Consider the following 24,296-nt stretch of genomic DNA (forward strand, 5'->3'; position numbering starts at 1 on the left):
TTGGTCCTGCTTTGAGCAGGGGGTTGGACTAGATGACCTCCTGAGGTCCCTTCCAACCCTGAGATTCTATGATTCTATGGTAGTGCCCACCTGTCAGTGCCTGAGACACCCTGCTGGCCCCCAGCTCCCGTGGGTACCAGTAATGACTGGTGATGGTCCTGTCTCTACACCAGCAGGCTGCATGCACCCGGGCAACGTCACACCCCTTGCTAATGGCAGTAGTTGCTATTACCCGTCTCACGCAGTGGGGCCCCAGTGTAGGCGCATTTCACTTGTGATTGTGAGGAGATCTGCCAGGTTAGCAGGGACATGCAGCGCTCGCACAGCTAGCTCCACTTTGTCTGGGCTGGTGTGGAGTAAATCGGGATTACAGCCGGGTCCTCCCTCCGCTGAGCCCACCTGACCACTACGATTTTCCCTCCTCTGGAGCCAGCCACCATACAGGTAGCAGGCATGCCAGATTGCAAGAGGGATTGTCGGCAGGGGGCAAGCGTTCCCTCCTCCAGGGGCACAGATGCCCTGGGCACTGCGTAACCGGCCTGGTTTGGCCATGCAGGGCAGAGGCGTGGTGCAGAGGTCTGTAGAGGAGTTTCCTCTCAGGTTCTCTCCAGCCCAGCTGCAGGACAAGGCCAATGGAGCTGCCAGCATGCAGACCCTCCAGCTGAAGCCCAGCCCCAGAGAAGAGGCTGATGAGCAGCTTCCCTGCTGCCTGGGCGGGAGGGCTCGATGGCAGTCCCCGGTCCCCCGGCCTCTGTGCAGGAGCCCCCGTGCCAAGAGCAGTGGTCTGACCAGCAGGGCAAATCCCACGCTCCTCTCAGCCTGGGTGGATGGACTGGCATGGCTGTGTGCCCTTGGAATAGTGCTCTGCGTGCTGACTTGCCACGCAACAGCCTCATCTCTCCCCTACCCAGCATAGTCACTGCCATCGCCCGGCTGTCCCAGCACCAACCTGGCAAAGGCTGAGGGGATGTAGGCTGGAAGGAGGAACCAGCTGGGAGTATGACCCCTGTTGAGGGCATCGGTTGCACGGTCCTGTTGGGCTTTTTGCTGCCTACCCACCCAGGTGCTGCTGTGAGAGAAAGGGGTGAGGGTGAAGCAGGCAGGAAGGAGTTCATTTCCCACTGAAAGTTAAATCAAATAGCAGAAGCTTCTCAGCTAAAAATCAACCTGCCAGAGAAGGGACCTGCCAACACCTCTGCCCCCTGCTGGCTACGCAGCACACAAGCCAAACCCCCAGGCCAAGGCTGGGGCAGAGCTCTCTAATCACTTCTTTTGCACCCACGCCCAGGCCTCAGATTGTTAGTATCTTTCTAGCCAAGAGATGCCGAGGTTTGAGCAGTGTTGTAGATGGTCAGAGGAGGGACACGTAGACAGCCCATCCCGCCCTGCTCGGGGCTGTGATGCCTGTGAGCAGGAAGCCATGGCTGCTGTCCCCCATGGTTCTCTGGGGCACTGTTCCCATGGAGGGGCCTTTGGGATCATTCTCCCCAAGAGCAGCTTTCCATGGTCCTTGTGACACCCTCCAGCACCCTGTGACAGCCATCTGTCCTGGGCCAGCCCAACGGTGCTGCCCATGGCAAGGTAGGCCGCCTGTACGCAAGGGGAGCAGGGAGTAGCTTTCTCACAGAGGTGATGGGGGTGTAGCAGGAAAGGCTGTTAGATGGCTGTACTCCCTCCAACACCCACACATGCATGTCCATTATCCTGCATTTTCTTACCCCCTCTGTTAGTTTCTTTGCTTGGCCCCTCTGTATGCAGGTTACACTTACACTGATGTAGGCCAGTTACCAGCCTGGCATGTACTCGGAGAGCCACACTTTCACCCTGTCCTTCCCGGTTATCAGGGCAGGAAACAGAATGTTGTCAAATGAAAGCCGAGATTCTGATGCCGCCCCGGATTGAGGAGCCGAGCCCAAGGCACCCGTGTGCCTGCAGAACCTGTCCCGGAGCCAGCCCTGCCAGTCTCCCCTTCCCGACTGAGATTTTCTTCCTCTGCAGCAAACTGCGGCACATCATAGACGAGATGGTGACCACGGAGCGGGAGTACGTGAGGTCTCTGTGTTACACCATCGAGAGCTACTTCCCCGAGATGGAGCGCTTGGACCTGCCCCAGGACCTGAGAGGGAAGCGCAGTGTCATTTTCGGGAACCTGGAGAAGCTCTACGACTTCCACAGCCAGTACTTCCTGCGGGAACTGGAGAGCTGCTGCAACCACCCGCTGCGCGTCAGCCACGGCTTCCTCAGACACGTAAGGCAACTGCATCCATCTGGCTGTCCTGCTCCGCCGCTGGGCTGGGCCGTGAAAGGTGGCATTGTCTGTGCAGTCTGATTGCTGGAACCCTCTGCTCAGACCAGGGGTTACTGCAGAGCCTGTCCCTGGGGGGTCAGCCCTGGAGCCGGCCCAGGTTGGACCAGGACACTGAGCTCCAGAGTAATGCATTTGGAGAAACCCAGGTTCCTGTTACAAGACACTCCGAAGCCCAGCTGAGCTTGCAGAGCTCGGGGTGGGAAAAGGATTTGCTGCTCTGGAAGTTGTCGTCTCTTGTTAACACAGTTAGTGGCTAGAGCCTGCTCCCAGGTGTGCAGGGTTCTCTCTCTAGCAGACGCATGGTCTGGTGATTATCCAGGGACTGAGCAGCGCACATGCATGCAGCCAAGTCCGAGGTGCCAGGCCCAGTACAATACGGTCCCCAAGGCACGGCACAGCTGCCCCAGTGCAGGGGCTGGGAAGTGGGGAGGAGCTGCAGTCTGGGGAAGCTTTGGCAAGGTGAGTTGTGGTGCCTTCAATAAAGGCAAGGCCCTGGGACCGGCAGAGCCGTGCATGGGACCCCATACCCGAGGGAACAACTAGAACTGCCCTGGGCTGATTTTCTAGGCTCTGCTGTGTGCTCACTACTTACGCTTCCCTTTTAGCACTTCTCTCCACAGCATCTTCTGTTAGTTTAATGAACATCTCTTCCCCATCGCCAAGGTCACTGCATACACACAGCCCCTGGTGTTCCCCAGGATGCCTGAACCGGGGGTGATGGCTGGGCTCAGGCCCCCAGACCACAGGCTTCCCAAGGCTTGTTGCCTGGCTCCCGCAGCATGAGAGGGAATAGCGAGCTTTGTGCACTAGCCTGCCCTGAAAGCTCATCTGGGGCCAGAGGGCAGTGTAGAGAACACCTCCTGGCTACCCATAGTCACTCTGCTCCACCAGCCAGGATTCCCTTGGAGGCCAGGGCCCCGGAGCACAGTGAGGACAATCTAGCCCTGGGGAACGTAATGCAGACATAGCCATGTGACTCTCTCATCAGTTCTACTGAGAACTCCAGTATGGCTGTGCTGGGTTTATTGCTGTCACACCCACCGTCCCAGCACAAGCCACGGGAGAAGCAGATGTGTTTGCCCCTTCCTGCTCAGACCTAGGCCTGGTTCTGCTCCCAGTTCACCAGCAAAACCACTTCCAGGCAACAAATCCTCAGGGCTTGTGAGTGAAGGCAGCCAGCATGCAGCAGGCAGCTTGCGCTCAAGGCAGCTCCGCCGATACCGGGGAAGAGCAGATGCTGCGTTTTTCTCCCATTTTTCCTGGCTGTTAAGGGACATTTCCCGGGCAAGAGGATCTTTGCTCTTTAGAGTCCATCAGTCCGTGGCTTATCTTCCGTCTGTGGCGTCAGATGGGGAAGGAATTGCAGGAGCAGGTGGTCTCTAAGGGTACGTCTACACTGCAATTAGACACCACGGCTGACCTGTGCCAGCTGACTCAGGCTTCCAGGCTCAGGTTGTGGGGCTGTTTAATGGCGGTATTGACTTCCAGGCTCGGGCTGGAGCCTGGGCTCTAGGACCCTGGGCTCTAGGACCCTGCGAGGTGGGAGGATCCCAAAGCTCAGGCTGCAGCCCGAGACCGGAAGTCAAAACTAAAATTAAACGGCCCCTTAGCCCAGGCCCCGGGAGCCCAAGTCAGCTGGCAAAGGCCAGTTGTGGGTTTTTAATTGCAGTGTAGATACACCGTAAGTCCAAAGATCCTCGACTCTTTAATAGTGAAGCACAATGCGGGAGAGCTGCTGGGAGCATTGTCTCTAAAGCAGAGTTGTTCCAGGACAGCCTGTTTCTCTCTCCACCAGGCCTGTAACGCTGGCTGCAGTGTCTCTTTACAGCCCTGTTCAGCGGTCGCTGTAAGGGCCTGCAGGCCATACGGCCCACAGGGACTCCTAGGCAAGGGGCAGAAGGAAGATTTTGCGGAGGAACCAGCAAACAACCCTGTCTGCCATAATAATGACATGGAGTTGAAGGAGTTACCCATGGCTCCTGGGGAGGTCCCAGGAATCCATAATGAGAGTCCTCCTCCCCAGTTCCCATGTGCACAGGCCCAGCGTAGCCAGTTAAAGTCCAGGGCCCTGGGGCAGTTGGTTTGGAGACTCTCTGCAGCAATCCTCTGTAAAGGAAACGGGGTCACTTGACAACAAGGCCTTGCATTAACTCGGGGGACAGCCGCAGTTCCGGAGTGTGAAGGTGTCCTTCAGGGGTGTTTGTTTCTGTTGCAGAAGGATCAGTTTGGGATGTATGCATTATACAGCAAAAACAAACCCAAATCCGACTCGCTGCTGGCCAGCCATGGGAACACGTTCTTTAAGGTAAATCCCTTGTGCCCCGAGCCCGGATCAGAACTCTGTGGTTCCCACTAGGGTTGGGATTGGGTCCCTCCCTTGTCTGTTTACAGAAACCTAGCCCCTGTTCAGGACACAGGGTGCTGTCTCTGTGCTGGGCTGGGGAAGATGGGCTCTGCTGGGTGCAGGGAACAGTCTCCTGCAATTGCCTGGGTGTCACAGTGTGAGGAGCGGAGTGGGAAGGGGGCTGGAATGCAGAGTTGCTCAGTGGCTGCTCTGCAGAGTACTCTGCCTTGGAAAGGGGCCCTGCAAACAACTGCTTCCTCCTTATTAATTCCTCTGCACGTCCGAGCTTGCTCCGTTCCTTCTCATAGCCTACAGAACCCTAGTGAGCAGTAGGCTCCAGTGGAGAGTGTTTGGCAAACTCAGCGAGCCATTAGTCCCAGGCCCTCGGGCTTGGGGCAGCGGAGGTCTTGCCACTCCCCAGGAATAGCTGCTGGGGACAGGCGGCTGCTCACCCATCCCTCTGCTGATCAGTTTTCTCTGGGGTCTCAGTTCAAGCAGGTGCAACTGGGGGATAAAATGGATCTTGCCTCCTACCTGCTGAAACCCATCCAGCGCATGAGTAAATACGCCCTGCTGCTGAAGGACCTGATCAAGGAGTGCGGCGAGGCCCAGGAGCAGGAGCTGGGCTACCTCCGAGCAGCAGAGGAGATGGTGAAATTCCAGCTTCGGCACGGCAACGACCTGCTAGCCATGGACGCCATCCGAGATTGTGATGTACGTAGAGGAGCAGCGCATTCTCTCCCTCCCTGGACGGCGGGTTCATCTGCCCTCCACACGTACACCCAGCCTCCGGCTGGCGCTGGGACTTGCCCCATAGCACTCAGTGGGCGATCGGATCCCAAAGCTCACCTGGGACTTGCTGAGGACATGGCCTTGGGAGGAGGTGCTGAGCCCCCGAGGCTGCGGGCACAGACTCCACCAGTTCAGCCATTGCTGCGAAGTGGGACTCTCCCGTTGGCACAGCCGTTCCACCTCCCCAAGTGACGGCAGCAAGGGCCATGGAAGAATTCTTCCGTCAACCTAGCGCTCTTCACATGGGGACTTAGGTCGGCTTAACTGCGTCGCTCAGGGGTGACACCGACCTCATTTTCTAGTGTAGACCAGGCCTGAGCTGTATCGAGCTCCTGGCTGAGCGCAAGGGGTGGCTTGTGTCCTGTGATGCCGACCCTGCTCACTGGCCAGTGGAGCGTAGCCCAGGCTGAGCTGTCTGATCTTCCCTGGCCGGGTGGGGAGAGGTGCCGACTGCTACCCACAGAACCACCTGTCCAGGATTTCCCCTCCCAAAGCTTGGCTCTGAGCTCAGCCTCTCTTCCTCGCAGGAGTGCTGGGTGCAGAGATGGACACGGCTTGTGGTGCCATGGGGTGGTTCCAGCTAGAGGGGGTCAGCATTACTATTCGCAGGGTTTGCAGGGCTCCGCCCCGCTCTCCAGTGACTTAGTAGCAAACAGAGTCCCAGGGTCTGTGCCCCAGCCTGTAACCAGTCTCCTGGGGGTGCCCCTGTAGTGGGCCTGGCCCCAAGGTTTCACACCGTTGCACCAGGGCAGGCCTGTGACCTCGAAGACTCTGAGACTGGGCAGTCGGCACCAGTGACCCCGTCTCTCTCCGTGGCTCCCTGCACCGAATCCAGCCCAGCCAGACTCCTGTAGGAGGCCTGTGCTGTCCCCTGTCAGGGCGCAGTGCTCTCAGTGAGTATTCACAGTGACACAGGCAACCTCTCCAAACCACAGTACCATCGACTGGTCACCTGGCTGCAGAATCTGAACCTACTGGGTTTAGCTCAGAGAGGCAGAAGTTAAGCCATGGTCCACCCTGGCTAAGCCAGCACCATGATGGACCAGTCAACCTGTGATGGACTCATCTCTGACTCTCTCCCGTCACCTGTTTGTCTCCCCAAGTTCACACTCCTGAGTCCCCACAAAAAGCCCCTTTCTTTCAGTCACCTGACACCCTGTTCTCCACCTCAGTACCCAAATCCTGGGAAATCCTGCTCTTAGATGTTGATCATTTGGACCTTGGGCCGTCTCTTTGTCTCACTGGACCCTGTGTTGATTTGGGTTGGTTTGAGCCAGTTCTTTAATGACTCTGTTTTCCCTCCCAGACAGTGAGGTGACACTCACACCTCCTGTGCTGTTCCAGGATCAGTGTTAACCCCTTTACACCCGCTGGGTAGCAATGCACCATGCGGAGGGAAACTGAGGCATGCCCTCGAAGTCATACAAATATTACAGAATATTCTCACTTCTTCACACATTCCCCCTTGATAAGGAAGAGAACAGGCCCTGGCTGGTACCTCCAGACTTGCCATGCACGTGTCTGGCAGCCCTGACTCTTGCAGGGGGACATTCACCCAAGCAGAGGGCCAGCCAGGCCTTGGTATTGCTTATACCCCACTTAAATCCTAGTTAGAGGGCTCAAATGGTGCCTACATCTTGTGCTCTGTGGGGTGAATGTCTCCCCTCGTGAACTGGATCTCTCTTGGGATCCCTGGTTCCTGGGGGAAGCGAGGAAGGTTCCTCTTTCAATCTCTGTGTCTTCCTCTCCGCAAATTCCCTTCCTTCGCCATATCTGGCTGCAGCATCTCACCAGCAGCTGGGGACACGGGGACCAGGCTGCTCAAGAGTCAGGTTCCCTGCTCTCCACACACAGCCCTGCCCTCTGCAGCTGCTCGTCTGCTGCGGTCCAGGCAGTGATGTGGGGCTGGGCATCAGTCCCACCTGGTTCAGCTGCGGGCTCTGCTTTACTGGGCTGGCGTTCCCTCTGGCCAGGTGAACCTCAAGGAGCAGGGGCAGCTGATGCGGCAGGATGAGTTCACCATCTGGCTGGGCCGTAAGAAGTGCCAGAGACACGTCTTCCTGTTTGAGGACCTGATTCTCTTTAGCAAGCCCAAGAGGATCGAGGGAGGCTTCGACGTGTACATCTACAAGCGCTCGTTCAAGGTCAGGCTTGCTCCACACAGTAGCGCCTCTGGGGGGCGTTCTTGGGCACACTCTTACTACTGCCTGTCACCTGTATTGCGGGAACCCCTCGGAGCCCAGACCTGGGCCAGGACCCCCCAGTGCCAGGCACTGTACAGACGCAGGGCGGAGAGATGGTCCCTGCCCAGGCAGCTCACGGTGTAGCAGACGGGCTCCAGAGGGAGACGATAAGCGTATGGCCCTGTGTTCCCTGCTGGGCCAGGGCTGGCAGGGCACTGCTCTCCTCTGCTGCTGCACTGCCAGGCGAGAGGGGGCTGGGCCTCATCAGCCTTCACCATGAGGGTCATGCTGGCCAGGGGGCTGAATTCTCTCGGCTTCTCCAGGGGTGTGCTGGAGAGTGGGACGTGGTCCATGGCATGGGCTGAGGGGGTGCAATCCAGGACGGATCCGTGGCCCCCCCCTTCCCAGTGCCCCCGTAGCTCTCCTGAGCATTGCGTGTTCCCTCTCCCCAGACGGCAGATATCGGCCTGACGGAGAACACCGGGGACAGCGGCCTGCGCTTTGAGATCTGGTTCCGACGGCGGAAGTCCAGCGATACGTACGTCCTCCAGGCCAGCACAGCAGAGACCAAGCAAGTCTGGACCAAGGACATTGCCAAGATCCTGTGGCAGCAGGCCACCCGCAATAAAGGTGCGGCCCCTCCCCATGGCACCTCCATCCCTTGAGGGCTCCTTGGGTACCTGGGTCTGGATGCTGCTCTCCACATTGGCCCAGGGAACCTGGTTCCTGGGAACTTTGTGTAGGTGCTTTGCCGCGTGCGGTCTGGAACGACAACACTCCCTAGGTCTTTCCCTCTGTCGATCGTACCGCACGCCTGTGCCCCTCTCCCCGTGCTGCCCAGGCTGAGGGACAGAGACTTGCCCAGGGTCACTCAGCAAATCGGTGGCCGAGGCAGGTGTCACAGCTCCCCAGGCTCTGTGCTCCTTGAGGAGCCCCCTTCGTGCGCCAGACCCCCTCAGGGTCCCGCTTAGGGTGACCAGATTCTCAATTTTATAGGGACAGTTCCGATTTTTGGGTCTTTTTCTTACATAGGCTCCTATTACACCCCACACCCTATCCTGATTTTTCACACTTGCTGTCTGGTCACCCTCGTCCCACTCTTCCTTCAGGGCAGGACACGCGTCCGCACCGCCTCCAAGACTGAGCTCCTGGGGTTCACACCAGGAGCTCGGCCCAGCAAGTCCAGCTGAGGTGGAACTTGAGTGATGCGGTTGTACTGACCTCATTTCCTAGTGTTTTCCTTAGCCTACCCTAAGAGCAACCATAATCCTTTCCCCCACTCTGATAGCAATGCAAACCATGGGGGAAACTGAGGCACACATAAGACTATTACAATAAATTCCCACTTTTGTTACACCAACATGAGAACTCGGGTCTCCTGAGTCCTAGGGCAATGTCCCTTCCAGGAGGCCACACAGGCTACCAGCCCTGCACCCCTATGCTGGGGCTTGCAGTGCAGCACCCATCTCCCCCAGGCATGCAGCTGAAGACCCTCCATCCAGAGCCCGACCCCGCACTCGGCCTTGGCCAGAGCTCCCACAGCTGGAGGCTCTGAGCTGCCAGTCCTGGTGGGGCTCGCTCGCTTGTTTGCCAACTCTCCCAGCGGAGCATCCCCCGAGCAGTGAGTGGCAAAGGAGCCGGGCCCGATGCTTCACTACCAGGGCTCCAGCAGCCTGCTAGGGGGGTTTGTGGGCTCAGGGCTCCTGGCCCAGTCCCAGGAGATCAGTGCAGTCTCCTCTGTGCTGGAGACGGGGGAGAGCCGCACTTCGCTCTATGCTCCGCTGCTGTCTCCCCAGAAATCCGCAGGCAGGAGATGGTGTCCATGGGGGTAGGGAACAAGCCGTTTCTCGACATCACGCCCAGCGAGGCAGCTATCAACGACCGCGCCATCGATTACATCATGAAGGGCAGAGGTAGGTGCCAGCCCCATTGCCCCTCCGCCCAGAGCCAGCGCAGGGCTGACGCTCACGGCTTTGTTTTGTGGCAGGAGCTCGGACGAGGGCCTCCATCGCGGTGTCTCTGTTTGACCACTCCAACCCCTACAAGAGAGCCCAGACGCCTCTCTCTGCTGGCGCCCCCTCCGCCTACAGCCCTTCGTCCTCCTCCCTGCTCGGGCCCCTCAACCTGCACGTGTACCTGGAGCAGGCCCTGCTGCCGGGCGTGCTGGCCCCCGGCCGCCCCTTCCACGCCGGCGCCTGCATCGAGGAAGATGAGCAGGAGCATGAGACCAGCAGCCAGCCTTCGCTGAGTACGTATGAGCGGACAGCCGCTGGGCACGCAGGGAGCCCCCTGCCACCTGCACAGCCCCAGCGCAGAGCCCTGAGCTTCCTCGGGCACCTCCCTCACCATCAGGCCGGGCCCCTGGGCAGGGCAGTGACAACTCCTCCCCTCCAGCTCCCCGCAGAGCCCTGCTTACGCAGGCTTCACCTGTTCCCTTCCCATGGGCCTGTCTCCCTCTGCCCCTGTTTGCTGAGGGGTTACGATGGGCACTGCTGCCCATGGGACCCAGCTCTGATGCTGTCCCCCAAGCCCTCTGCCTGTGTGAATTCGACATGAGACAGTTAGTGCTTCGTGGTGTCTGTTTTCCCAGGCCCCAAGCGCGGCTCTGCCAGCTTTAGGCAGGGTCCTGGGCGCCCCCGCACTCTCGGTCCGTGGGGTACCCTTTTCTTACCACCCTTCCTGAAGGAACTGGTGGGGTGACCACCCCCCAACCCTTACAGCTCCACATGTCACCTCTGCAGAGCTCGCCTGCGCCTCACGCCAGGGTGTAGAGCTGTGTGCTGCCCATGGGGAGGGGGCAGAGGGACACTCCCCTGTTCTGCCATCAGATACTGGGGAGCCCCCGGCACAGCAGCCCTGGGACTTGTACGCCCAGCTCAGTGGAGATACCCGCAGGAGGGGTCCGAGTAGGAACCTGCAGCCTCCTCTGGCATGTTAGCAGGGTCATCATCTGAACAAGCAGCTCTAAAGCAGGCCACCTTTTGTCAGTGGTGGGGAGCTCTCAGACAGGCCTGGGGTCTGCACTGGGGCGTGCTGCACCCTAGGGAAGAAATGGATCCATCTTACCTGGCCTTCATCACCATACCCTCATAACGTCACACTCATTTCTCCTCACAGCCCCCAGCGAGGCAGAGCAGGGCCGTTATCCCCATTGCACAGATGGGAAACTGAGGCACAGATAGACTGAGTGGCTTGCTCAGGCTCATCCAGATAAGGAACTGACTCCAGGGCTCTAATCCCCCACTGTTGTCCTATCACTAAACCACCCTTCCACATCCAAGGCCCACCTGCATAACAGCTTCCCCCTGCCAAGCACCTTTCAGCCCGAGTGCTTTCGCCCGGATAGACTGGGAGCACTTGCCCCCGGCCGGAAGGCAGCCGCTCTGGGTGGGACACGGTAACTCGTTAGTAGCGCACAGAGTCTAGGGCGAAGCAGTTCGTCTCCAGTTGACATTGCCGGGGAGATGTATGGAGGGAGAAGGCCAGGACGCCTTGTCTAGCACGGCTGCTGCAGCATGTGCCATGGGGCTTTTAACCACCCAAGGGCTCCCGGCTCCCCCGACTTGTGCCCTCCAAAGGCCCCCTCCCTGCTCGGCTCATGCTGAACCCCCGCTCCCCCCGCTGACTCTCCAGTGCTGTGAGTGTTAGCCAGGCCCGTGGGCAGCCTGCCCTGGGGTGGGGTGGCCACGGGCTGCACAGACATGCGCCATGGAGCCTGGGGTGTGCAGCCCGGGATTAGCTCGTGTGGCTGCACCTGAGCAGGTCGTTTGGTCACCAATCCGTGGTCCCTTACGGGTGGTTCCTGCCCTCTCTCCTCCCAGCGACGGAGAGCTCCGAGTCCTCCCAGTGCCTGTCGGGCAGCGGCTCCGACAGCGGCTGTGTCTCCAGCGTCCCCCAGGAAAGCTTCTGTGACGACGTGGGCTCGCCGGCGTACACGCCGCGGGGCTCCCGGCACAGCGCCACGCTCACCTCCCCGCTGGACGAGAACCCCAACTTCGCCAAACGCCAGTACAGGTCTGCGGTGAGTTAAAGCAGCTCACGCCCCCCACGTGCACGACAGCGCCGCGGCATGGCTGCAGGCTGCCCCCCAGCAACAGCTGCTGCACCTGCGTGACCCCGGCGGGGACACGAGACTTCCTCCTGCACAGCTGGGTGACAAAGCTCACGTTGCCTCCAGAGAGTCAGGCTGGACCCCCGAGTGTTGTGGGATCCTGACAAAACAACTGGACACCGCCCTGAGGAGGGAGCTGCCGTTCCCTCTGCTGTGCCGTTCCCAGAGGGTACTCAATGCCGGCACGCACATAGCCACGCCTGGGCATTGGCAAGCACGTTTGAGCTACTGCTCTGCAGAATAATGGAGCTTGGGAGGGGCTGTCCCACAGCTCCTTTCCCAGGGAAGGGCTGGGTGTGCTCTGGGGGGAACGGGATGCAGGAGTCCCAGGTGGGACACTCATGAGTTTGAATGTTCTGTTACCATGTCTCCTTGGCATCCCTCTGACTTGCCAGCCCTTTACTCTTCCCAGCCTAGCGGGATGGTGTCCCCTAACGCTGGCTTCTCTCCGCAGACAGCAGGCCCGGTCACCGTGAGCCCCTCGACAGTTGTGTGAGCCCCTCTGCACAAGTGTTCTGCCTCAAGGCGCAGAGCTGTAAGTAGCTGCTGGGGGGAGGTCAGTGCTGGCCGGGTTTGGCAGCCGTGCCGAGCCAGGAGAATCTCAGCCATGGCTCCATGTTAATGATGGCTGCTGGCTAACCCCTGAGATTGTGGGCCAGCTGCTTAGAGACACATTGCAGGGTCTGGCTGAGGCAGTGTGTAAACGAGTCCTTACCAAGGATATGCGGGCGCTAGCTTGGGTCTAGTCTCTGTGCCGTTGGCCCAGGGAGGATCCTTGGGCTGGCTTTGACCCAGCCATCTAGCCGCTGCCCTGTCTCTTCTTTGCCAACATCCTGCTGCACCCCAGCCCCTCTGACTTGACGCTGAGAGTCAGCCATGTTTCCCCCAAGGCTGCTGCTAGCTCACTGTCTCCGTGTCTGTCCCCTGAGCCTAAGGAGACAGGGCCCTCATTAGCAGAGTTTGTTAGGAAGGCCGGACCCTGAGACGGCCTGGTTCTGCTTGTCTGCCCTGAGGCCCACCCTCAGCTCTGCACTGTTGCTAGGGGACTGCAGCTGTCCTGCCGATGCAGGTTTGGGAGGGCAGGCCACACATGGGACTCCAAGAGAGCTCCATTGATGCTTCTCAGGCAGCCCCGGGGAGAGCTGCCGAAGGGGACACCACATGACTCACTCCTGAGCACAAGTATATCTGAGAGCAGCTGACACAAACATCGCCCCCTTCCTCGGGCCATGGAACATGACACTGGGGGCCAGCAGCTGCTGTTCCTGCAGGGGGGTTGACACAGTCTCGTTTCTTTTCTAGTAGAAGGGGGAGGATCCAACCCTGGGAAACTTCCAGATCTGCAGCCAAACGTGGTGACTCAGTCCTCACTCCGCTTCTTAACCAAAAGCCCCCTACCCTGGAACCAACAAAGCCAGCATGAAAAGGGGGGATGCAGGATTGGGGCAAGTGGGGCTCCTCCTTCCTGTGCATCATCCGTGTCCCTGTCCATGGTCCAGTTGATGCTTGTGTTAGTCGGCTGGTTCGTTTGGGGTTTGCTGACTGTGTTCACATGGCAACGTGTCACCAGAGTGTAGATCAGGGTTCTGTGACCTGCCGGAGGCAGAGCGAAATCAAATTCACAGGCAAAGCTGGAAGCTCCATAACAACGGTGCGCTGGGTGCGGATCAGAACCCAGCCCTGTTGTCTGAATTAGGCTACGGTGTCAGGACTCTGAGATTGGGGCGGAGGTCAGGCTCCCTTTCCTCTCCAGCAGGGAAAGCCCGTGCTGTGGCTGCAGCCTTGTGAGGGTGAGGGGCACTCTCAGGATGTGGGAAAGCACCTTGCTGTCAGGACCCTGGCCCAGCAAACCCAGAAGGGCCATGCTGGATTTTCATACAAGCTTGGAGGGAATAGCTTGTGAAACGGCTGTTTGCTTAGCCTTATGATTAATCTGGGTTGCAAAATGCACTTGGCACTAATAACACGTTCGTTCTTGGGTGGCTGCTTAGCGATTTAGAGGCTGGGGTCTATTACTGAAGTAGGTGAGTGAGTTCTGTGGCCTGCAATGTGCAGGAGGTCACAGAATCATAGAACCGTAGGGCTAGAAGGGGCCGCAAGGGTCACCTAGTCTAACCCCTGTCAAGATGCAGGATTTGTTGTATCTAAACCATTCGTGACAGATGGCTCCAGCCTCCTTTTGAAAACCTCCAGTGAAGGAGCTTCCATGACATCCCTAGTCAGACTAGATGATCATGATGTTCCCTTCTGCCCTTAACATCCGTGAATCTAGGAAATTAATTAAGAAGGTGATTGGTGAGACACCCAGAGAGACTCCATGAGGTATATTAATAACATGGCCAATATAAGCAAAGTCACAGAACTAGGAAAACAAAATTAAAATAACAGCAGAATCCACATCATGTGCACTCATGACGAGGACCCTACCAAATTCAGGGCCATGACAAACGCATCACAGATGGTGAAATCTGGTCTCCACCCCGTGAAATCTGGTCTTTTGTGTGTTTTTACCCTATGCCATACAGATTTCACGGGGGGAGACCAGCATTTCTCAAACTGGGGGTCCTGACCCAAAAGGGAGTTGCGGGGGGGGGGCACAAGGTTATTTCAGGGGGGTTGAGGTATTGCCACCCTTACTTCTGCGCTGCCTTCACAGCTGGGCGGCCAGAGAGCGGCAGCTGCTGACGGCTCTGCGGGCAGCAGCCCAGAAGTGAAGGTGGCCATACCCATCCCAGGCCATCCTGACTTCTGCGCTGCTGCTGGCCGCAGCTCTGCCTTCAGAGCTGGGCTCCCGGCCAGCAGCTGCCGCTCTCCGGCTGCCTAGCCCTGATGGTATAGTAACACAACCCCCCCTACAATAACCTTGCGAACCCCCACCCCCCCACACACACACTCACCTTCTTTTCAGGTCAGGACCCTACAATTACAACACCATGAAATTTCAGATTGAATTAGCTGAAATCATGAAATTTATTATTTTTAAAATCCTATCACCAAGAAACTGACCAAATGGACCGTGAATTGGGTGGGCCCTATCCATGAATCTGCAGGGCTGGGTTCCCCGTTAAAACGAGATAAGCATTAAAGCTGCCACCACGCTGCTATCCCACAGTTCCCTGCGAGGGCTGGGTTTGATTCCCTTTCAGACACCTATTCCTTACGCCCACCTACCCCTGAGACCATAGTTGATTCTGTTTGTGCCTCTTGTCAATACGTGTCACTCCGGCTGTCCATCGCTGGGGCTCTGACAAGTGTCGTAAGTGTTCGCACAGATTGGAGGGTCTCTGCACAGTGCAGCTAAGGAGTCTGGCTAAATAAAGTCTTTGCAGTCTGACAGTTTCTCTCAAGACACATATGGCTAAATCTTCCAACCCAAGGTTGCTTGCTTTTGTTAACTTTCATGAGGCCTCATGTGGTCTTCTGCTAACAATTCTTACCCAGCGAAATGCTTCCGGCTCGTATGTTAAAATAAGCTTTTAGTTCTTTGCTTACTCCTACTTGCAGAACGGCTTTAGTTTCAGGGGCACTCATTTAACAAGCATCTTACCTCCTTCTAAATTGTAACTGACGATTTACCTGATCCGCTGAGCTCAGGTCATGGGTCAAAGGTCAACTCTGCACATGGGGAAGTGGCGACCTACATCTCGCTGCAGCAGTCGTCACGGGGACTGTACCCCCGGGTAGAGTGCAGCAAGCCTAACCATTGCCTGGTGCTGTGTTCCAGGTCTGATCACTGGTTCCATTGAACCCACGGAAGAGTCCACGTCTCTGACCGGCACAAGGAGACTGGAGATGTTCAAGCCCAACCACAGGCTCGTCAAACCAGTCCAGCACGGGCACTTGGCTGGGGAGCGCCCCCAATTAGTGCCCTGTTAACTAGACGCCACCACTGGCGTGTTGGAGGGGCAGTTAGTCCTTTATTTATAAATGTATTAACACGTAACGTAGCAATTTGCAAAGACAGAGTATTTTGGAAGCTCTGGACTGTACAGATTTTGTTACTTGTTTTGTTATAACGTTTATGGAAGGGCTCGAGGAGGAAACGAACAAGGTATTTAATAAAAGTAGCGCCATTTCCATTTGGGCTGCGTGCTGCGCCGCAGCGTGAGATCGGCGGCCTCCCTTTTGTTTTAGATTGGCTAGTGTAGCGATAATTTATTTCCTTGGCTTAACACTCCTGTTTTAATCAAACCAGGTTCATTGTTACGTCAGGTGCTTGCCGTGCTGAGCTGCTCCCTGCCTTAGTACCACTATGAGCTGTCAGTGTCTCCCACCTCCCCGTTTGACTGCTGGGAAGATTGACCCCAGAACCCTACAAAACCAGACATCCCCCTGGGCAGCAGAGTAGTGTTCCCAGGGCAGATGTGGGGAGGCCCCAGCACAGCAGCGGTGCCAGAGCAGGTCAGAGGCGACGTCAGTGGGAGCCGTCCTGCAGAAGCCAGATGTGCTCTCCTGGCTCTGCAGCACGCCTGTTGGAGAGAAGAAGGGAACTGTTCATGCTGTCCAGCCCCAGCTCAGTTGCTGTCTTTGTGGCAGCCCTCACAGGCGGCAGCCGGGCCTAAGGGCATGAGGCATAAGGGGCAAAGTCAGCATTGTGGAGAGGCCGTTACAGAAGGAACTGGGGGGGTGCCCAGTGTGGCTGGGCGGAATGGCGGTTTGCTGGCCTGGTCTGCCTTTGCCTTTGTCGTGTGTTCTAGGCCCATTCAGATGCCCAGCCCCAGCATGTGGTGGTGGTAATCAAAGTAGCACGGACCAGAGCCCCTGTCTGAGCACAGCAGCTACGGAGTGTGTTGAGCCCAGATTATTATGCCACTGAAACAGGCAAGGCCCCAGCTTTAATGTGGTGTAATTCCAGTAGAGACACGCATTTGCCTGTGTGCGATGCGCCCCTTAGGACAGTTTGAGCTCCTCGGTAAGCGCCGTCAGGGAAGTTTGACTTTACTGACACCGCAAGGGCTTGTTTGGCTTGGAATCCTTTCATTTAACATGTAGTGGGGGAAATGCAAACCTGCTGGCTGAGAGCATGTTTACTTAGGGCTTCTTCAAGTGCTGCAAACCTTTAGCCCCCAGCTTTTGCAACACGTACACACACCTTAATAATAGTAGGGAGCAGCCAACTTGGCCTTAATAATAGTAGGGAGCAGCCAACTGCTTAACTAGTTTCTCTGCATAGCTGCTGGTTTGGGTCCATTCACAGTTCAGTGCTTTCTAGGCTCAGAAACGCTCACCCTCCTGGGCACACATTTAGCCTTTGCATATCAGCCCTGTTCCTTTTCGTTCGGAAATGTACATAGGACACTTCTTTGATGTTCCATTAATAAGCTGATACTTTTTCAGTCTTACTCCTTTTTAGATGTCAAAATGGAAGGTGATTGACATTTTGGTACAATAATGTGTGGTGAACAATTGGCCAGGGACGATTTTAGAACCCGGTGTGTAAAAATCTCTAGCTAATTCTAAGCTTTGTGCCTCAACACAGTGCTAGCGAATACCACTAACGAGGGAGAGACTTTACCAACAAACCAAGGGGCACATGGAACTACCATTGTGACCAATTTCTGAAATTCCTGTTACAGAGGTTTCTGCATTGCTGGAAGAATCTTTAGAAATGTTCAGCTGCCACCTGGTTTTCCAGGATTTGATTTCACAGCCTAATAAAGGTTATTTTCTTCGTATGCGGTTGATTTGTGTTGCATGTCCATGTTGGGGCCAGGAGACGGGAAGCTGGAATGTGGAATGCATGCTGTCACGCAGCCACAGGATTAGTGTTACGCCCCACCCCCAGCTTTGGAACAGTCCAAGGGGGTCTCACTCTTCCTTCAGGGTAGGCCACATGGCTTCACTGCATTCTAAAACTGGATTTCGGGGGCATCAGTACTCCTGCTTCATTCCAGAAGCTCTGTTCAGCCGGTCCAGCTGAAAGAGGCTTGTGCACTCTTCAGGGATTCATGCACCTCAGCAAGTATTTACAGTGACACCCAAGCAGCCGGGTTTAAACTGGAACACAGCATAGGGAGGCTTCAGGGTAGCATCGAGAAATGAAGGTTAAAGCATGGTCCATTCTGCTACAGCCAAGCTGTTCAGGCTCTCGCTGTCTCTCAGTCTCACCTCCTTAGTGCGTTTCCCAGGGCCGAGCCCCCAACGCCCTCCACCTCACACATACCCAGTCCTTTGTTCTCGAGCGGGGGTCTGTGCCCAGCTTCCCTCCTGAGAGGTGGGGGAATCCTCCTCCCTCTGGGGCACTGGTTGCTGGGTGTCATGTCCCGGTGAGTGGGTTTTCCACTGTCTTGGATTTTTCATTGATGGGGGGGGAAGGGGCATCAGTCTTTTTTTGTAAAGACCCGTTCAGGCGCAGATAAGTAGACAACATTCGTACCTACAGTTCCCAGTCTGCTCGAAGAGAAAACCACCCTTTTTCCTCCAGTGGGTACTAACGCAGCACAGAGGGGAACTTGAGGCATGCAGCAGGGTCATTCCAGAGAATTCCCACTTCATCACACATGCACATTAGACAGCAGCAGGCACTGCCCTTAATGTGAGGCTGCAACCGAGGCCAGCGTTTGCTTCCCATAAAAGCCGCAAACGAAGGCCGACTGGCCAAAATGTTACGGCAGGCATGAGCCGAAACTAAACTTTTCTCCCCATAGCAGGCAAGGGGCAGAGTCAGTTTACGGGGCTAAGCTGCTTGGGCTCTAATGCACAGGCCCAGTGTTGCTCAAATGCACATTTTCAAAGTTACTATTTGTACAGCATAGTAAGGCTGCGCCAACCAGCTAAAAACAGGGTGTCATATGACTGCTGGGGGAACCCCTCTGCTTTCATTCAAAGCAGGCCTAGCAAAGCCTGTATCCTGGCATCAGGGCCATTTCTCTGGCAATTGAATCCCCTGCCCACCCCCGAAGCCTGACATTAATCTAACAAGGTGCAGGTGGTTAGAAAATTCTTCAACCCTAATTTGCCCAAATGGAGTCAGGTCACCGAGCCGTGCAGTGGAGGCCTCATCGGCCCCACAGAGCCCCCAGGGCTGCTCAGCGAGGCAAAGGGGGAGGTGCGCTGACGCTACGTGCCTGTCAGTCACGCCTGTCTCAGGAGAGCCGCAGGTCGTGTTTCCACATACGAACCAGGGCATTACATTAGAGCACGTGGGCCAGGGTCTGTCACCTTTACGCTGCCTTGTGGTCAAGGTCAGGGTGGCAGCACGGGGAGGGGGGGGGCGTGAGAGAGACACACACACCAGAAAACCGACAGCCTGTGATCACAGGGTTTCTCCTCCACCCACACAGAAGGAAAGCTGAGAGGCCAGCGTCTCTCCTGGGGCAGTTCCAGGCGTTCAGAGGCCTGAACTCGCAATGGTCTTTTTCAACTTGTTTTGTTTCTGGTAAATTTAACCTAATTCTGCATTTCCTGCTTCTTCATATTTTTGGGTTTCGGTAGTTGGTTTGCATTCACTAAAAGTTTTGTGTAAGTTTTTCTAGGGCTTCAGTGCCTGGTTCTCTCAACCTTAATTCATCTTAGAAAGGCTTTTCAGCTGGGACCTGGCTAACCTTCCACATCATTAATGGCGGATTTACCAGCTGAGCTGTCAGAAGCAAGGACAGACATTTCACAGCGAGAAACAGCCAGGTCAAACTTTATTAAAGCTCCTGTAAATTATTTTCCCAAGCCAAAATATGAGATGGATTTGGAATACCCTTTCTTTACCAGTAAATCAATGCAGTGACTGTACTTCCATGCAAATGGCAGTGTAAACTGAAAGGAATAATCAAAGAGAGAGTTACACATCAATCAGAATTCAGAGCAGTGCACTAGTACTGCTCCTAAGAGAGTCACAGAATTGTAGGCCTGGAGGTGACCTTGCAGGGTCATCTAGTCCACCCCTGCACGCATGGCAGGACTCATTATCTAGACCAGGGGTCTCAAACACGCGGCCCGCGGGGTTATTTTCTGCGGCCCGCCAGCTCCCTGTGCCTGCCTGCCCTGCCCCCGCACCGCTCCGGGAAGCGGCCAGGACCTGGGGGGGCGGTCTGTGTGTTGCCTGCCCTAGGAGGTCCTGCCCCCGGTGCACGCCTGGCCGGACCCGTCCCCCAAACCCTTTCTGCAGCCGAACCCCCTGCCCTGAGCCCCCTGCTGCACCCCACACCCCTCCTGCACCCCGACCCCCTGCCTTAAGCCCCCTGCTCCATCCCTCCTGCACCCCAACCCCCTGCCCTGAGCTGCTTGCCACAACCTGCACCCCAACCCCCTGTCCTGAGCCCCCTGACACACCCCACACCCCTCCTGCACCCCAACCCCCTGCTGTACCCTGCACCCCTCCTGCACCCCCTGGGGGCAGGGAGGGGGCGGAGTTGGGGTGGGGATTTCAGGGAAGGGGTGGGAAGAGGCAGGGCAGGGGCGGGGACTCACAGAAGGGATGGAGTCGGGGCAGCGGTGAGGGGTGGTGGTCAGTGGTGTGGCCCTCGGGCCAATGTACTAGTCCTCATGTGGCCCTTGTGGTCATTTGAGTTTGAGACCCCCTGATCTAGGCCATTCCTGAGAGGTGATTGTCTAATCTGCTCTTAAAAATCTCCAGTGATGGCGATTCCACAACCTCCCGAGGCAATTTGTTCCAGTGCTTAACCACCCTGACAGTTAGGCATAGGTATTTCCATCCTTGCTGCAATTTAAGCCTATTGCTTCCTGTCCTGTCCTCAGAGATTAAGAAGAACAATTTTTCTCCCTCCTTGTAACAACCTTTTAGGTACTATAAACTGTGATCATGTCCCCTCACAGTCTTCTCTTCTCCAGACTAACCCAACCCAATTCTTCCAATCTTCCCTCCCAGCTCATGTTTTCTAGACCTTTCATCATTTTTGTTGCTCTTCTCTGGATTTTCTCCAATTTGTCCACATCTTCCCTGAACTACTCCTCAATACTCCAATTGAGGCCTCGTTAGCTCTAGAGACGGCAAGTGTCATCGTGTCCCTTTTACAGGTGGAGAAAACGATTCCCTGAATGGCTTCAGATTTAACTGACAGATTGGTATGATTTTAAACTAATAATATTAACATCTGTACAACTTTTATCTATATATGCTGCAAACTAGCTCCTAGTTCAACCATCCCACAAGGAAAGCCGAGGAACCACAAACTAATATAAAAGCGGATAAATTTGTTCAGCATAGTCTGTCTTCAGTGATAACACAAGGCTCTTGAATGCTCTGTACTTACTTCCACCCATCTAAGTAGCTTTTCATGAACAGGTCCATCATCGTTAAAAGGGTTTGTGTTCAAGACATCAGCAACAAACTCCCTTGGTGTGATCTGTTGGGTCTAATGAAATAAAAGGTTTGTCTCAGTCGTACTCTTACCTGGTCCTGCCAATGAGCCTCGGGCTTATTCATGTGCAGAGCTGCATCCAGACCGGGTAGCCCCCAGTAATACTGATGTATACAGGACCGGGAGAGAAAATGCATTGCTCCCAGAGTGGCAGATTTGCTACATTCTTAGATCTGACTTGTGAGAAGCAACTCGGCTTCCACAGTCTGACAGGAAACACTTTTTACACACTGGCCATTGAAAAGAAGCTGCTTCCAACCCAGCTCACAGAGCCGCACAGACTGCAGGAAAGTGCAGGAGGCAGGTGGTCGCTCTTTGCTCACCCCAGCCCTAGTTGACATGGTTCACTCAGTGATATAAGAAACAGACAGGTACGAGTAACAGATTTACTCACGATGACGTGTCCAGCCACAGACACCTGGCCAGCCCACAGCGAACCCTCATGTCTAGAGGTGGAGCTATGCGACCGCCTCTCACCAGGGCCTGCCTTGACCAGCAAGGTGTGGTAGCCTAGGGCTAGAGCCACAGAGAGACTTCGTCTCCTTGCCATGCAGTGTTATTCCCAGACTCCCTACAATGCACATGGGGAGAGTGAGGTGCCTAAGGGTCTGTCTACACTGCAATTAGACACCCGCGGCTGGCCCACGCCAGCTGACTCAGGCTAAGGGGCTGTTTAACTGCAGTGTAGACTTTTGGGCTGGAGCATAGCCCAAGCCCTGGGACCATCCCACCTTGCAGGGTCCTAGACCCCGGGCTCCAGCCTGGGCCTGAAGGGCTACACTGCAATTAAACAGCCCCGCAGCCCAAGCGTGGGCCAGCTGCGGGTGAATAACTGCAGGGTTAAACATATCCTACGAAAGCAATTCACGAAGCCAGCTCACTGAGCAGGAATCCTAACCCCTCTGCCCCTTAAAGGTAGCTGGGCATCTCCCTCCACAGGATTCATTGCCGAGCCCGCTCCTGGAGTCAGAGACCCGCATCCACCACACAGCCCATTGCAGCCAGTAGCCCAGTGAGCAGGGCACTCAGCAGGCATGGAGAAGCCCATGTTCAAATCCCTGCACTGGTGCTGGGACTTGACTTTAGGTCTCTCACACCCCAGCCACGTGCCCTGCCCACCAGGCTACAGCGTCACCCTCACTCTGGCCCACCCACTAGTTAATTATTTATACAAAGTGGAATGGCTTCAATAGGAGAGCACCAAAGCCTCAGGTGCAGAGCACGCATCTGGGAGGCGGGGCATGTGGCTGCCAGTCACTGCTCTAACACAGCCAGAGCAGGAAGTTGAAAACCGATCATAGCTGCGGGCCCTAACCATTGCACTGGTGGGTATTCTGGGCCATACAGCTGCCCCCAAAGTCCCAATGTGCTTGCCTCCAGCAGGCTTTTGTGCAGCCTAAAACACGCCCACCTGATGAAGCCCCACGGGTGAGCCAGGGAGGGGAACACCCAGGCTGAGAATCCAGCCAGGGGTTAGGTGTGCACTAGGGCGCTGAGCAGTTTGGTGGTGTTAGGACATTGGTGGCTTTGTGCATGCACATGGGTTGGCATGTAGCCACCTCGGGGCCTTAACCAGCAGTCACTTAGGTGCTTACGGGGCTAGGCAGCATCTAAGCAGGACTTTTGAGGCACTCAGGAATGGTGGCCTCAGCTACCTAAAGTGACAGTTAGGTGCCGAGGTCCCTCTGTGGATCTAGCCCCAGATGCCCTGTCTCTTGCTGGCAGTTTGAGCTTCTGCACTCACTGCTTCCACTGGGAAATTTGCCTTTGTGATTCCTTGCATCTCCTCTCTCCTCTGGCCCAGGGGAGCGAGCTGCCTTGGACACTGGTTCTCTACTCTTCTCCTTTGCTCCACAAGCCTAAGGAAGGATTTTCTTCCTCTGGCTCATGATTCACAGTCGGGACCCCTCTCTCCTGGAGTTAAGCACCTAAGCCAGCTCAGCCACTTAAGTAGCCCAAGTCCTAGCAGCCAAATATCTCTCTCCTACTCATGCTTGATAATGCTGACCCTCACCCTACCTTTCCCTGTGCCTCTGGCTAGCTTTTATGTAGGCACTCTGCTGCTCCTTCCACCTCTTGGTGGCCTGATGTGGGGCAGGGAGGTATCAGGTGTCCGGTGTACTTAAAGCACACCTATGGGATCATGCCCCAGTGGCAAGCTAAGTGTCCCCCTGCCTAGATTGCGACTCCTCCTTCAGCGCCTCTGGGGCTGTGACGTGAGCTAGGCTCTTAGCTGCGGGGCAGCATCACTACTTAGGCAGCTTTGCAAAGCTGACTGGCAGAAACGTAGGTGCCATGGGGACTTAGGCACCTTTGATTAAATGTCAGTGGCACCTAAGTGACGGATGTAGGCGCAGAAAGACGCAGTAGGCACCTCGATACCCTGGCCCAGCTTCAGCATTGATAGGAAATCATACCTACCCAAAGCTTGTGCACAAGCCTCACAACTTTGGCTGTGATCTCTCTGGCATCCTTCTGCCTGATGGAATTCAGGATGATGTCAGTCAGAAAACAATGGCACTTCCTGGCATAAAATATCTCTTCCCGTGCCAAAGCAAAACTTAGGAAAACTATATCTACAAGGAGAGTGTCAAACACAACATACAGAATTAGACACCCTATTTCAGCGTACCAGCCCTTTTCATTTAGCCGGCCACTGAGCCACCTGTCTCCATTGTCATGGGTGCAACAGAATCCTGTAACACGCCATGTTCTGATCCAGGGTCAATGGACGTTGCAGAGTAAAAACTGACCAAGGATTTCAGGATTCTACCCTGGCTTTTTCTAATTGCTAAAAATATTTCCAGCTTTGCCTGCTGAAGTGTTGGGGAGCGTGACAAGGCCACTGGGATTAGCTACAAACAGCATCAGTACATTTCAAGCAGTAAAGCCTCTGGCACAGCAGAACGTCTCTAAAAAAACGTTTTCCAATAGGAACTGAATTGCCACTCTGTCCATTTCACTGAGACTGATACAGGGTTGGGCCCCTACAACAGCAACTACAGCAATGTAGCTGCAGGGATCTACCAAAGAAAGCAGCTCTGTGGGTGTACACATACCTGGAGAGGTCTATCATGGTGTGTGTGTGTATGGTGGGGGGGGCCTGGCCCCAGAGCTGGCCCCTCTGGACTTCTCACAAGGAATAAAGAGCACATTGTAGCTGCAACGAAGAGATTAGTGATTGGCTTATTAGTCGCCAGGCACTACCAGTGGGGACTCAATCTACAAATTTACCTGTAGTTTG

At 55.8% G+C, this 24,296-nt stretch overlaps 2 protein-coding genes across 2 annotated transcripts in view; one reads left to right on the plus strand and one right to left on the minus strand.

Moving 5' to 3' along the window:
- Positions 1-17,413, plus strand: part of PLEKHG4 (pleckstrin homology and RhoGEF domain containing G4) — a 165,812-nt gene extending 148,399 nt beyond the window's left edge. The window contains exons 16-25 of the mRNA XM_084644640.1: positions 1,999-2,248; positions 4,524-4,613; positions 5,142-5,366; positions 7,418-7,588; positions 8,080-8,257; positions 9,424-9,540; positions 9,615-9,875; positions 11,449-11,648; positions 12,193-12,273; positions 15,463-17,413. Of these exons, the coding sequence (XP_084500766.1) occupies positions 1,999-2,248; positions 4,524-4,613; positions 5,142-5,366; positions 7,418-7,588; positions 8,080-8,257; positions 9,424-9,540; positions 9,615-9,875; positions 11,449-11,648; positions 12,193-12,234 (1,534 nt within the window). The 3' untranslated portion in view covers positions 12,235-12,273; positions 15,463-17,413. The remainder of the gene's footprint in view (positions 1-1,998; positions 2,249-4,523; positions 4,614-5,141; positions 5,367-7,417; positions 7,589-8,079; positions 8,258-9,423; positions 9,541-9,614; positions 9,876-11,448; positions 11,649-12,192; positions 12,274-15,462) is intronic.
- A 1,969-nt stretch (positions 17,414-19,382) lies between these two features.
- Positions 19,383-24,296, minus strand: part of KCTD19 (potassium channel tetramerization domain containing 19) — a 51,749-nt gene continuing 46,835 nt past the window's right edge. The window contains exons 15-17 of the mRNA XM_084644641.1: positions 23,474-23,628; positions 20,945-21,046; positions 19,383-19,487 (exon numbers count right to left, since the gene is read on the minus strand). Of these exons, the coding sequence (XP_084500767.1) occupies positions 19,389-19,487; positions 20,945-21,046; positions 23,474-23,628 (356 nt within the window). The 3' untranslated portion in view covers positions 19,383-19,388. The remainder of the gene's footprint in view (positions 19,488-20,944; positions 21,047-23,473; positions 23,629-24,296) is intronic.

Source organism: Lepidochelys olivacea (genome assembly GCF_965140295.1).
Source record: "Lepidochelys olivacea isolate rLepOli2 genome assembly, chromosome: 12".
Lineage (NCBI taxonomy): Eukaryota > Metazoa > Chordata > Testudines > Cheloniidae > Lepidochelys > Lepidochelys olivacea.